Raw genomic sequence first — 13,724 nt, 5'->3', positions numbered from 1 at the left:
GAGGGGCCCAGGGGTACCGGGGGGGCTGGGAGGGGCCAGGCCCGGCGCGGGGGCAGCCCAGGCAGGAGGGGCTCAGGGGGGCAGACGTGGCGAGGGGCAGCCCAGGCAGGAGGGGTCGGGGGGGCTGGGAGGGGCCAGGCCCGGCGCGGGGGCTGCCCAGGCAGGAGGGGCCCAGGGGTACCGGGGGGGCTGGGAGGGGCCAGGCCCGGTGCGGGGGCTGCCCAGGCAGGAGGGCCGGGGGGGCTGGGAGGGGCCAGGCCCGGCGCGGGGGCTGCCCAGGCAGGAGGGGTCGGGGGGGCTAGGAGGGGCCAGGCCCGGCGCGGGGGCTGCCCAGGCAGGAGGGGCCGGGGGGCAGACGTGGCGCGGGGGCTGCCCAGGCAGGAGGGGCCGGGGGGGCAGACGTGGCGCGGGGGCTGCCCAGGCAGGAGGGGCCCAGGGGTACCGGGGGGGCTGGGAGGGGCCAGGCCCGGCGCGGGGGCTGCCCAGGCAGGAGGGGCTGGGGGGCAGACATGGCGCGGGGGCTGCCCAGGCAGGAGGGGCCCAGGGGTACCGGGGGGGCTGGGAGGGGCCAGGCCCGGCGCGGGGGCAGCCCAGGCAGGAGGGGCCCAGGGGTACCGGGGGGGCTGGGAGGGGCCAGGCCCGGCGCGGGGGCAGCCCAGGCAGGAGGGCCGGGGGGGCTGGGCGGAGCCAGGCCCGGCGCGGGGGCTGCCCAGGCAGGAGGCGGGCACAGGCAGCGGGCGACTCACCTGGGCACGAGGCCTCGTCGGTGCCAGCCGGGCAGTCGCTGAGGCCGTCGCACACCAGGGCCGGCGGCAGGCACCGGGCGTCCGGGCACTGGAAGTGGCCGGCTGGGCACACGCAGCCGCGCTCGTCGCTCGAGTCCCCGCAGTCGTCGGTCCCGTCGCAGCGGCGCGCGTAGGGCAGGCACCCACCCGCCTCACAGCCGAACTCCCCGGCCCCGCAGGGCGGCCGGCAGCCTGCCAGGCACGGGGGTCAGCCGCCCTCCGCCGGCCAGCCCCACCCTCGGGGAGCAGCCCGGCCCCCGCACCGGGCACACCGCCACCCGGAGCACAGCCCCATTCCACGGGCGCCGGGGGCACTGCCAGGAGGGGACGGGCCCCAGGCGTGGGCCCCGGGGTCCGGAGCGAGGGAGCTCCCTCTCCCTAAGGGGCCCCATGGCAAGACAGGCTGGCTGGGGCCTGAGACGGGTGATCCCAGAAAGTGGAGAGTCTGAACCCCGAGAGAGACTGGGGCCCCGAGAAGGGGCCGTGGCGCTGCGGGGGGTTCCCCCGAGAAGGGGCCGTGGCGCTGTGGGGGGTCCCCCTGAGAAGGGGCCGTGGCGCTGCAGGGGGTCCCCCCGAGAAGGGTGGCACTGCGGGGGGTCCCCCCGAGAAGGGGCCGTGGCGCTGTGGGGGGTCCCCCCGAGAAGGGTGGCACTGCGGGGGGTTCCCCCGAGAAGGGGCCGTGGCGCTGTGGGGGGTCCCCCCGAGAAGGGTGGCACTGCGGGGGGTTCCCCCGAGAAGGGGCCGTGGCACTGCGGGGGGTTCCCCCGAGAAGGGGCCGTGGCACTGCGGGGGGTCCCCCCGAGAAGGGGCCGTGGCGCTGCGGGGGGTTCCCCCGAGAAGGGGCCGTGGCGCTGCAGGGGGTCCCCCCGAGAAGGGTGGCACTGCGGGGGGTCCCCCCGAGAAGGGGCCGTGGCACTGCGGGGGGTTCCCCCGAGAAGGGGCCGTGGCGCTGCGGGGGGTCCCCCCGAGAAGGGTGGCACTGCGGGGGGTCCCCCCGAGAAGGGGCCGTGGCACTGCGGGGGGTTCCCCCGAGAAGGGTGGCGCTGCGGGGGGTTCCCCTGAGAAGGGGCCGTGGCGCTGCGGGGGGTCCCCCCGAGAAGGGGCCGTGGCGCTGCGGGGGGTTCCCCCGAGAAGGGGCCGTGGCGCTGCAGGGGGTTCCCCCGAGAAGGGTGGCGCTGCGGGGGGTTCCCCTGAGAAGGGGCCGTGGCGCTGTGGGGGGTCCCCCCGAGAAGGGTGGCTCCGTGGCCGTGGCGCCCGTGACTCACCAGCCTCGTCGGAGGGGTCGCCGAAGCCGCAGTCGAGCTCCCCGTCGCAGACGAGCGCCCGGGGGAGGCAGCGCCCGTTGGCGCAGCGGAACTCCTGGGGGGCGCAGGCGGGCGCCGGGCAGTGGCGCTCGTCCGAGCGGTCCAGGCAGTCGGCCAGGCCGTCGCAGCGGGCGGCCCAGGCCACGCACTGCCCGCTGGCGCAGGGGAACTGGTGCGGGGCGCAGCCGAGGGCGCAGAACTCGTCCGAGCCGTCCCCGCAGTCGTCCTCGTGGTCGCAGAGCCAGGCGCTGGGCACGCAGCGCCCGCCCGAGCGGCAGGCGAACTCCGCCTCGGGGCAGCGGGGCGGGGCCGTGCAGGGCTCCGCCCCCACCTCGCACCGCCACAGCCCCGCCTCGCACGTGCTGCGGGCACGGAGAGCAGCGTCAGCGCGCCTGGGGGCTGCCCCTCTGCCTGTCTGTCTGGCCGGCCACCCACCCGTCCGACTGTCGGTCTGCCCGTGCATCCGTCTGTCAGCGCGCCTGGGGGCTGCCCCTCTGCCTGTCTGTCTGGCCGGCCGCCCACCCGTCCGACTGTCGGTCTGCCCGTGCATCCGTCTGTCAGCGCGCCTGGGGGCTGCCCCTCTGTCTGTCTGTCTGGCCGGCCGCCCACCCGTCCGACTGTCGGTCTGCCCGTGCATCCGTCTGTCAGCGCGCCTGGGGGCTGCCCCTCTGTCTGTCTGTCTGGCCAGCCGCCCACCCGTCCGACTGTCGGTCTGCCCGCGCATCCGTCTGTCAGCGCGCCTGGGGGCTGCCCCTCTGCCTGTCTGTCTGTCTGGCCGGCCGCCCACCCGTCCGACTGTCGGTCTGCACGCGCATCCGTCTGTCAGCGCGCCTGGGGGCTGCCCCTCTGCCTGTCTGTCTGGGCGGCCGCCCACCCGTCCGACTGTCGGTCTGCACGCGCATCCGTCTGTCAGCGCGCCTGGGGGCTGCCCCTCTGCCTGTCTGTCTGTCTGGCCGGCCGCCCACCCGTCCGACTGTCGGTCTGCACGCGCATCCGTCTGTCAGTGCACCTGGGGACTGCCTGTCCGTCTGTCTGTCCATCTGTCTGTCTGGCAGGCCATCCAACAGTCTGTCTGTCTGTCTGCGCATCGTCTGTCAGTGCACCTGGGGGCTGTCTGTCCATCTGTCTGTCTGGCCGCGCATCTGTCTCCCAGTGTGCCTGGGAGCGGTCTGTCCATCTGTCTGTGCGGCTGGGGGGGGCGCCACGGCTTGGGGCGGGATGGGGGCGCAGGATGGGGTGGGCGGGGGGCACGGGGGGGCGCGGGATGAGGTGGGTGGGGGGCTCGGGATGGGGGCGCAGGATGGGGTGGGGCGGGGGCACGGGGGGGCGCGGGATGGGGTGGGCGGGGGCGCGGGGGGGGGCTCTCACCAGTTCTGGCACTGCTGGTGCACGGCGGCGCCGGCCGGGAACGCGACGCCCTCCCAGTAGCAGGGGCACTCGGCCGGGTCGATGCAGCCGCCGTCTGGGGGGCAAGCGGGAGATTCGGGCCGGGCCGGAGACCCCACGTTACCACGGAGACCCGGAGCCCTCGGGGACCCACACCCGGCCGGGAGCCCCCCCACACGCGTCCCGCGCCCCACAGCCAGCTCTGGGGGGCACAGCCCACGCCAGGGACTTCAGAGCCGGCAGCCCCCTCAGAGCCCCCAGCACGGCCCGCCCAGCACCCCCGTCCCCTCAGCGCCCCCTCACAGCCCCCCCACTGCCCCCAGCACGGCCCCCCCCAGCACCCCCGTCCCCTCAGCGCCCCCTCACAGCCCCCCCACAGCCCCAGCACGGCCCCCCCAGCACCCCCGTCCCCTCAGCGCCCCCTCACAGCCCCCCCACTGCCCCCAGCACGGCCCGCCCAGCACCCCCGTCCCCTCAGCGCCCCCTCACAGCTCCCCCACTGCCCCCAGCACGGCCCGCCCAGCACCCCCGTCCCCTCAGCGCCCCCTCACAGCCCCCCACTGCCCCCAGCACGGCCCACCCCCAGCACCCCCATCCCCTCAGCGCCCCCTCACAGCCCCCCACTGCCCCCAGCACGGCCCACCCCCAGCACCCCCGTCCCCTCAGCGCCCCCTCACAGCCCCCCCACTGCCCCCAGCACGGCCCACCCCCAGCACCCCCAGTCCCCTCAGCGCCCCCTCACAGCCCCCCCACTGCCCCCAGCACGGCCCACCCCCAGCACCCCCGTCCCCTCAGTGCCCCCTCACAGCCCCCCCACTGCCCCAGCACGGCCCCCCAGCACCCCCGTCCCCTCAGCGCCCCCTCACAGCCCCCCACTGCCCCCAGCACGGCCCACCCCCAGCACCCCCGTCCCCTCAGCGCCCCCTCACAGCCCCCCACTGCCCCCAGCACGGCCCCCGCAGCACCCGCGTCCCCTCAGCGCCCCCTCACAGCCCCCCACTGCCCCCAGCACGGCCCACCCCCAGCACCCCCGTCCCCTCAGCGCCCCCTCACAGCCCCCCACTGCCCCCAGCACGGCCCGCCCAGCACCCCCGTCCCCTCAGCGCCCCCTCACAGCCCCCCACTGCCCCCAGCACGGCCCCCCCAGCACCCCCGTCCCCTCAGCGCCCCCTCACAGCCCCCCCACTGCCCCCAGCACGGCCCACCCCCAGCACCCCCGTCCCCTCAGCGCCCCCTCACAGCCCCCCACTGCCCCAGCACGGCCCCCGCAGCACCCCCGTCCTCTCAGCGCCCCCTCACAGCACCCCCCACTGCCCCCAGCACGGCCCGCCCAGCACCCCCGTCCCCTCAGCGCCCCCTCACAGCCCCCCCACTGCCTCCAGCACGGCCCACCCCCAGCACCCCCGTCCCCTCAGCGCCCCCTCACAGCCCCCCCACTGCCCCAGCACGGCCCCCCCCAGCACCCGCGTCCCCTCAGCGCCCCCTCACAGCCCCCCCACTGCCCCCAGCACGGCCCACCCCCAGCACCCCCGTCCCCTCAGCGCCCCCTCACAGCCCCCCCACTGCCCCCAGCACGGCCCACCCCCAGCACCCCCGTCCCCTCAGCGCCCCCTCACAGCCCCCCCACTGCCCCCAGCACGGCCCCCCCAGCACCCCCGTCCCCTCAGCGCCCCCTCACAGCCCCCCCACTGCCCCCAGCACGGCCCCCCCAGCACCCCCGTCCCCTCAGCGCCCCCTCACAGCCCCCCCACTGCCCCCAGCATGGCCCCCGCAGCACCCCCGTCCCCTCAGCGCCCCCTCACAGCCCCCCACTGCCCCCAGCACGGCCCACCCCCAGTACCCCCGTCCCCTCAGCGCCCCCTCACAGCCCCCCCACTGCCCCCAGCACGGCCCACCCCCAGTACCCCCGTCCACTCAGCGCCCCCTCACAGCCCCCCCACTGCCCCCAGCACGGCCCACCCCCAGCACCCCCGTCCCCTCAACGCCCCCTCACAGCCCCCCACTGCCCCAGCACGGCCCCCCCCAGCACCCCCGTCCCCTCAGCGCCCCCTCACAGCCCCCCACTGCCCCCAGCACGGCCCACCCCCAGCACCCCCGTCCTCTCAGCGCCCCCTCACAGCCCCCCACTGCCCCCAGCACGGCCCCCCCCAGCACCCCCGTCCCCTCAACGCCCCCTCACAGCCCCCCACTGCCCCCAGCACGGCCCACCCCCAGCACCCCCGTCCCCTCAGCGCCCCCTCACAGCCCCCCCACTGCCCCCAGCACGCCCCCCCAGCACCCCCGTCCCCTCAGCGCCCCCTCACAGCCCCCCCACTGCCCCCAGCACGGCCCCCCCAGCACCCCCGTCCCCTCAGCGCCCCCTCACAGCCCCCCACTGCCCCCAGCACGGCCCCCGCAGCACCCCCGTCCTCTCAGCGCCCCTCACAGCCCCCCACTGCCCCCAGCATGGCCCCCGCAGCACCCCCGTCCTCTCAGCGCCCCCTCACAGCCCCCCCACTGCCCCCAGCATGGCCCCCCCAGCACCCCCGTCCCCTCAGCGCCCCCTCACAGCCCCCCCACTGCCCCCAGCATGGCCCCCGCAGCACCCCCGTCCTCTCAGCGCCCCCTCACAGCCCCCCCACTGCCCCCAGCATGGCCCCCGCAGCACCCCCGTCCCCTCAGCGCCCCCTCACAGCCCCCCCACTGCCCCCAGCATGGCCCCCGCAGCACCCCCGTCCTCTCAGCGCCCCCTCACAGCCCCCCCACTGCCCCCAGCATGGCCCCCGCAGCACCCCGTCCTCTCAGCGCCCCCTCACAGCCCCCCCACTACCCCCAGCATGGCCCCCCCAGCACCCCCGTCCCCTCAGCGCCCCCTCACAGCCCCCCCACTGCCCCCAGCACGGCCCACCCCCAGCACCCCCGTCCCCTCAGCGCCCCCCTCACAGCCCCCCACTGCCTCCAGCACGGCCCACCCCCAGCACCCCCGTCCCCTCAGCGCCCCCTCACAGCCCCCCACTGCCCCCAGCACGGCCCACCCCCAGCACCCCCGTCCCCTCAGCGCCCCCTCACAGCCCCCCACTGCCTCCAGCACGGCCCCCCCCAGCACCCCGTCCCCTCAGCGCCCCCTCACAGCCCCCACTGCCCCCAGCACGGCCCGCCCAGCACCCCCGTCCCCTCAGCGCCCCCTCACAGCCCCCCCACTGCCCCCAGCACGGCCCGCCCAGCACCCCCGTCCCCTCAGCGCCCCCTCACAGCCCCCCACTGCCCCCAGCACGGCCCACCCCCAGCACCCCCGTCCCCTCAGCGCCCCCTCACAGCCCCCCACTGCCCCCAGCACGGCCCCCCCCAGCACCCCGTCCCCTCAGCGCCCCCTCACAGCCCCCCACTGCCCCCAGCACGGCCCACCCCCAGTACCCCCGTCCCCTCAGCGCCCCCTCACAGCCCCCCCACTGCCCCAGCACGGCCCACCCCCAGCACCCCCGTCCCCTCAGCGCCCCCTCAGAGCCCCCCACTGCCCCCAGCACGGCCCGCCCAGCACCCCCGTCCCCTCAGCGCCCCCTCACAGCCCCCCCACTGCCCTCTGCACGGCCCACCCCCAGCACCCCCGTCCCCTCAGCGCCCCCTCACAGCCCCCCACTGCCCCCAGCACGGCCCCCGCAGCACCCCCGTCCCCTCAACGCCCCCTCACAGCCCCCCCACTGCCCTCTGCACGGCCCACCCCAGCACCCCCGTCCCCTCAGAGCCCCCCACTGCCCCCAGCACGGCCCACCCCCAGCACCCCCGTCCCCTCAGCGCCCCCTCACAGCCCCCCCACTGCCCCCAGCACGGCCCCCCCAGCACCCCGTCCCCTCAGCGCCCCCTCACAGCCCCCCCACTGCCCCCAGCACGGCCCACCCCCAGCACCCCCGTCCCCTCAGCGCCCCCTCACAGCCCCCCACTGCCCCCAGCACGGCCCACCCCCAGCACCCCCGTCCCCTCAGCGCCCCCTCACAGCCCCCCCACTGCCCCCAGCACGGCCCCCCCCAGCACCCCCGTCCTCTCAGCGCCCCCTCACAGCCCCCCACTGCCCCCAGCACGGCCCCCCAGCACCCCCATCCCTCAGCGCCCCCTCACAGCCCCCCCACTGCCCCCAGCACGGCCCCCCCCAGCACCCCCGTCCCCTCAGCGCCCCCTCACAGCCCCCCCACTGCCCCCAGCACGGCCCCCCCCAGCACCCCCGTCCCCTCAGCGCCCCCTCACAGCCCCCCCACTGCCCCCAGCACGGCCCCCCCCAGCACCCCCGTCCCCTCAGCGCCCCCTCACAGCCCCCCCACTGCCCCCAGCACGGCCCCCCCAGCACCCCCGTCCCCTCAGCGCCCCCTCACAGCCCCCCCACTGCCCCCAGCACGGCCCCCCCAGTACCCCCGTCCCCTCAGCGCCCCCTCACAGCCCCCCCACTGCCCTCTGCACGGCCCACCCCCAGCACCCCCGTCCCCTCAGCGCCCCCTCACAGCCCCCCACTGCCTCCAGCACGGCCCCCCCAGCACCCCCGTCCCCTCAGCGCCCCCTCACAGCCCCCCCACTACCCCCAGCACGGCCCACCCCCAGCACCCCCATCCCCTCAGCGCCCCCTCACAGCCCCCACTGCCCCCAGCACGGCCCCCCCCAGCACCCCCGTCCCCTCAGCGCCCCCTCACAGCCCCCCACTGCCCCCAGCACGGCCCACCCCCAGCACCCCCGTCCTCTCAGCGCCCCCTCACAGCCCCCCCACTACCCCCAGCACGGCCCACCCCCAGCACCCCCGTCCCCTCAGCGCCCCCTCACAGCCCCCCCACTGCCCCCAGCACGGCCCCCCCAGCACCCCCGTCCCCTCAGCGCCCCCTCACAGCCCCCCTCTGCCCCCAGCACCCCCGTCCCCTCAGCGCCCCCTCACAGCCCCCCCACTGCCCCCAGCACCCCCGTCCCCTCAGCGCCCCCTCACAGCCCCCCACTGCCCCCAGCACCCCCCGTCACTGCCCTGCCCCGTCCCCGCCCCACTCACCGTGCAGGACCCGCCCCTCGGGGCAGAAGCACCCCTCCACGCAGGACAGGGCGCGGCAGCGCTCGGCCAGCTCCAGCCCGAAGGTCTGGCAGGTCGGGGGGCAGGGGGGGCCGCAGGCTTCGTACTCCAGCCCCTGCTCGCACTGCATGGCTGGGCAGGGACACGCGGCCAGTCACTGCCCCCGGCCTGCCAACTGCCCCACCCCGCCCTGACACCTGCCCCTGCCCTGCCAACTGCCCCACCCTGCCCTGCCAACTGCCCCACCCCGCCCTGCCAACTGCCCCTGCCCTGCCAGCTGCCCCACCCCGCCCTGCCAACTGCCCCTGCCCTGCCAACTGCCCCACCCCGCCCTGCCAACTGCCCCTGCCCTGCCAGCTGCCCCACCCCGCCCTGCCAACTGCCCCTGCCCTGCCAGCTGCCCCACCCCGCCCTGCCAACTGCCCCTGCCCTGCCAACTGCCCCACCCCGCCCTGCCAACTGCCCCGCCAGCTGCCCCCACCCCGCCCTGCCAACTGCCCCTGCCCTGCCAACTGCCCCACCCGGCCCTGCCAACTGCCTCCATCCTGCCAGCTGCCCCACCCCGCCCTGCCAACTGCCCCTGTCCTGCCAGCTGCCCCACCCCGCCCTGCCAACTGCCCATCCTGCCAGCTGCCCCACCCCACCCTACCAACTGCCCCGCCCTGCCAGCTGCCCCACCCTGCCCTGCCAACTGCCCCTGTCCTGCCAACTGCCCCACCCCACCCTACCAACTGCCCCTGTCCTACCCGCCCTACCAACTGCCCCTGTCCTGCCAGCTGTCCCACCCCGCCCTGCCAACTGCCCCTGTCCTGCCAACTGTCCCACCCCACCCTACCAACTGCCCCTGTCCTGCCAACTGCCCCACCCCGCCCTACCAACTGCCCCTGTCCTGCCAACTGCCCCTCGCCCCAGGCCCGGGGGCCCGCACTCACGGCACAGGTCCTGGCTGCGCCAGCGGACGTACACCCCGCGCCTGCTGCACTCCTCGGCGTAGGCGGCGATGGCCGTGCACAGACACTCGCAGTCGCCCCCAGAGTCGCACCTGCCGACGGACGGCGCCGGGTCAGGGGCCAGGCCCCCGCAGATCCACCCGACCTCCTGCCCCCTCTCTAGGACTGGGCCGGCGCCACCAAGCCTCAGCCGCACTCGCGCCCCTCTCCCCGGCACGCCCTCACCCAGCCGGGCACTGCCCACGAGGGGCCGGCTGGAGCGGAGGCGAGCACGCCGCCCAGCCCTGCCTCCTGCAACCCTCTATGAATAGTGCGTGTGCCTCAGTTTCCCCTGCGTGCTGTGTGGCGAATTAGGGGCGGGGAAGGGTTGCTTGCGCTTTGCAGAGACCCAGAGACCCTGGGTGATGCCTGCCCGGGGTCCAGGCCCACAGAGACGCCACAGGCCCAGGGACGCGCCCCCCCAGTAGGCAGCCAGCAGAGGGAGGGGGCCGGTGGGGAGCAGAGTACGGGCTGCGCGGTGCACAGGCTGCCAGGCGCTGCGGAGTCGGGGGCGTCGCGGTGTTCAGCGCCAGCCCCTGCCGGCCCGACCCGCGGCACCTACCCGCAGGCGTCGAAGACGCACCAGTCGTAGAACTGCTGGCAGGGCACCTCCTCATGGCACGGCGCAAAGAGACGCTGCGTGAGGACGCTGCAGCGCCGCCGGGCCCAGGGCCCCCGGTGAGCGTTCGCCTGGCCGCCAGAGAGGGCAATGAGAGCCCCCCGATTCCCTGCCCCCCGATTCCCAGCACCCTGGCCTCCCAGCGCCCCGATTCCCAGCACCCTGGCCTCCCAGCGCCCCGATTCCCGGCACCCTGGCCTCCCAGCGCCCCGATTCCAGCACCCTGGCCTCCCAGCACCCCGATTCCCAGCACCCTGGCCTCCCAGCAGCCCGATTCCCTGCCCCCCGATTCCCAGCACCCTGGCCTCCCAGCGCCCCGATTCCCAGCACCCTGGCCTCCCAGCACCCCGATTCCCAGCACCCCAGACTCCCAGCACCCCGATTCCCGGCACCCCGATTCCCTGCCCCCCCGATTCCCAGCACCCCAGACTCCCAGCATCCCGATTCCCAGCACCCCGGCCTCCCAGCGCCCTGATTCCCAACTCCCCAATTCCCAGCGCCCCGATTCCCGGGAGCCCGGCTTTCAGGCGCTCCGATTCCCTGTGCGTTGGCCTCCCGGCACCCCAACCTCCCGGCACCCCGATTCCCGGCACCCCCATTCCCAGCGCCCTGGCCTCCCGATTCCCAGCTGCATCACCCCACTTAGAATTCTCAGCAACACCCCTGCACCCCATTCCCAGTGCCCCTATACCCCGCCACACTGCAGATTCCCCACTGCGCAAGCGCCCGCCCCGCCCCTCCCCTCCCCGCCGGGCGTACGGTGCAGGGGTGCTCCATATCCCCGTGGTTGACCTCCGGGCACAGGAGGCTGACGCGCCAGGAGTTGCCGAACAGGTCGGCGGTGGGCTCCACAACGCCCTGCCGGCTGGTGAAGTCGTTCTCCGCGTCGCCGTCGAAATTCCCGCACAGCCCCGCCACGCGGCCCTGGTGCCGGGCTTCCAGCCGCACGTACACCCGGGTGCCTGTGGGGCACAAGGCAGTGGGCATGGGGAGGGGGGGAGCCCTGCTTCCCAGGGGCACCGAGGTGGGGGGATCCCACCAGGACCCCAAGGCCAGGCTCTGGGGGGGCTCCTCTTGGCGGTGGGATACAGGGGGACCAATGGTCTGAGGTAAACAGGATGAGGTTTAATAAAGAGAAATGCAAAGTGCTCCACTTGGGAAGGAACAATCAGTTCCATACATACAAGATGGGAAGCGACTGTCTAGGAAGGAGCATGGCGGAAAGGGATCTAGGGGTCATAGTGGACCACAAGTTGAATATGAGTCAACAGTGTGATGCTGTTGCAAAAAAAGCAAATATGATTCTAGGTTGTATCAACAGGTGTGTTGTAAGCAAAACTCGTGAAGTCATTCTGCCGCTCTACTCTGCACTAGTTAGGCCTCAGCTGGAGTACTGTGTCCAGTTCTGGGCGCCACATTTCAAGAAAGATGTGGAGAAATTGGAAAGGGTCCAGAGAAGGGAAACAGAAATGATTGACGGTCGAGAGAACATGACCTATGAGGGGAGGCTGAAGGAATTGGGCTTGTTTAGTTTAGAAAAGTGAAGATTAAGGGGGGACATGATAGCAGTTTTCAGGTGTCTAAAAGGGTGTCACAGGGAGGAGGGAGAAAACTTGTTCCCCTTGGCCTCTGAGGACAGAACAAGCAGCAAGGGGCTTAAACTGCAGCCAGGGAGGTTGAGGTTGGACATTAGGAAAAAATTCCTGCCCGTCAGGGGGGTGACACGCTGGGATCAGTTGCCTGGGGGCTGTGGAGTGTCCCTCCCTGGGGATATTGCAGAGCCGGTTGGACACACGCCGGCCAGGGATGGTCCGGACGGTGCTGGGTCCTGCCGTGGCCGTGGCCGGGGACGGGACTCGACCTCGCGAGGTCCCTGCCAGTTCTAGGGCTGTAGGTGCCTCGGCCTCCCCGGGCAGCCCCCTGGCTTGGGAGGTTCTGACTCGGCGGGGGGGAGCCCCGGCACAGGGCCCAGGCAGCGACCCGGCCAGGGCCGCGGGCAGATGAGCTGGGACAAGAGGGGTGTTTCCAGGGGAAGCCCAGGACCCCTCCGGGTGACAAGCCCCGCAGGGCCCCGCAGCCGGGGGGGAGCCGCACCTCCGTCCCAGAGCACGCTCAGCCCGAGCTGGGAGACGAGGACGAGGAAGACGCCGGCGCGCTCCAGGCTCAGCCCGTTCCCGCTGTAGGTCTTCGGGGGGCGCACGGAGACTCCGTTCACGGTCACGTCCTTCCCTGGCCACAGGCAGGACGATCCGAGCTTAGCGGGACAGCGACCGCCCAGCCCCCCCCCACCACCGCCCCTCCCCACCCCGAGGGCCGCACCAGCCCCACCTCGCAGCAGGTGCACCACGGTGTCCCCGAGCAGCACCAGGACGGACTTGGTGCAGGTGACGCCGCTGGTGCCGCAGGGCACGTTCTCGGCGGAGACGGAGAAGAGGCCGCCGCCCTCGCGGGCCAGCACGTACTCGCAGTCGCCCAGGAAGGAGAACGGCCGCCCGTCGAAGGTGATGTAGTGCGGGTCCCCCGTGGCCACACACACGCCCGCGCAGCGCTGCCCGCTGCAGTGCCAGCGCCGACCCCGGCACACGCTGCACGGCCGGGGAGAGGGGTCGGGGTCAGCCAGCGGGCACGGCCTGGGCACCCCCCTGCCAGCACCCCCGGCCTGGGCACCCCCCTGCCAGCGCCCCCGGCTCCGGGCACCCCCCTGCCAGCACCCCCTGCCAGCACCCCCGGCCTGGGCACCCCCCTGCCAGCGCCCCCGGCCTGGGCACCCCCCTGCCAGCACCCCCAGCCTGGGCATCCCCCTGCCAGCGCCCCCGGCCTGGGCACCCCCCTGCCAGCACCCCCGGCCTGGGCACCCCTGGCTCTGGGCACCCCCCTGCCAACACCCCCGGCTTGGGCACCCCCCTCCGCCACCACCCCCCGGCTCTGGGCACCCCCCTTGCCAGCACCCCCGGTTCTGGGCACCCCCCTTGCCAGCACCCCCGGTTCTGGGCACCCTGCCCTGCCACCTCCCCCGCCCTGGGCACCCTGCCCTGCCAGCACCCCCGAGCCCTGGGCACCCCCCTGCCAGCACCCCTGGCTCTGGACACCACACCCTGCCAGCACACCCCGCCCTGCCAGCCCCTCCGGCCCTGGGCACCCCCCCTGCCAGCACCCCCCGGCTCCGGGCACCCCCCTTGCCAGCACCCCCAGCCCTGGGCGCTGGCAGCACCTCGCTCTGCCGGTGATCCCAGCCTTGCCAGCACCTCCGGCTGCCAGCACTCCTGATCCTGGGCACCGCCAGCGCCCCCAGCCCTGGCAAGCTCCAGTGCATCTCACTAGAGGCTTGGGCACTGCACCCCCCCCCCAGCGGCACGTGGCACTCGCCCGCCTGTGCCGCCGGCCGCTCCCGGGCGCCCCTCACCAGGTGTTGCAGTCCTTGGCGATGGTGGCGTTGGGCGGGTACAGCCGGCCGCTGTGGGCGCAGGGACACTCCTCCGGGGCGACGCAGCGCTCGTTCTGGGGGAGGAGGGGACGTGAGCGCGGCCCGGCCGGGGGGGGGGCAGCTCCCTCCCTGGGGCTGGCTGAATGGGGTGGGCAGGTCTGCGGGATGCGGCCCAGGGCCCTGGAGGTGAACGGTCCCCC

General features: G+C 75.3%; 1 protein-coding gene across 1 annotated transcript in view; it reads right to left on the bottom strand.

Annotated features, from left to right (window-relative positions):
- Window positions 1-13,718, bottom strand: part of LOC102446201 (SCO-spondin-like) — a gene marked incomplete at its 5' end in the record, with an annotated part of 121,166 nt that extends 107,448 nt beyond the window's left edge. The window contains 10 exon segments of the mRNA XM_075916335.1: window positions 747-977; window positions 2,051-2,451; window positions 3,458-3,551; window positions 8,475-8,624; window positions 9,425-9,534; window positions 10,044-10,171; window positions 10,860-11,062; window positions 12,195-12,329; window positions 12,429-12,685; window positions 13,504-13,718. Coding sequence (XP_075772450.1) covers window positions 747-977; window positions 2,051-2,451; window positions 3,458-3,551; window positions 8,475-8,624; window positions 9,425-9,534; window positions 10,044-10,171; window positions 10,860-11,062; window positions 12,195-12,329; window positions 12,429-12,685; window positions 13,504-13,718 — 1,924 coding nt within the window.
- Window positions 13,719-13,724: the final 6 nt, after the last annotated feature.

This window comes from Pelodiscus sinensis, unplaced genomic scaffold, assembly GCF_049634645.1.
Source record: "Pelodiscus sinensis isolate JC-2024 unplaced genomic scaffold, ASM4963464v1 ctg200, whole genome shotgun sequence".
Lineage (NCBI taxonomy): Eukaryota > Metazoa > Chordata > Testudines > Trionychidae > Pelodiscus > Pelodiscus sinensis.
Note: the sequence above shows the minus strand (reverse complement) of the source record. Positions and strands in the feature narration are given on the sequence as shown.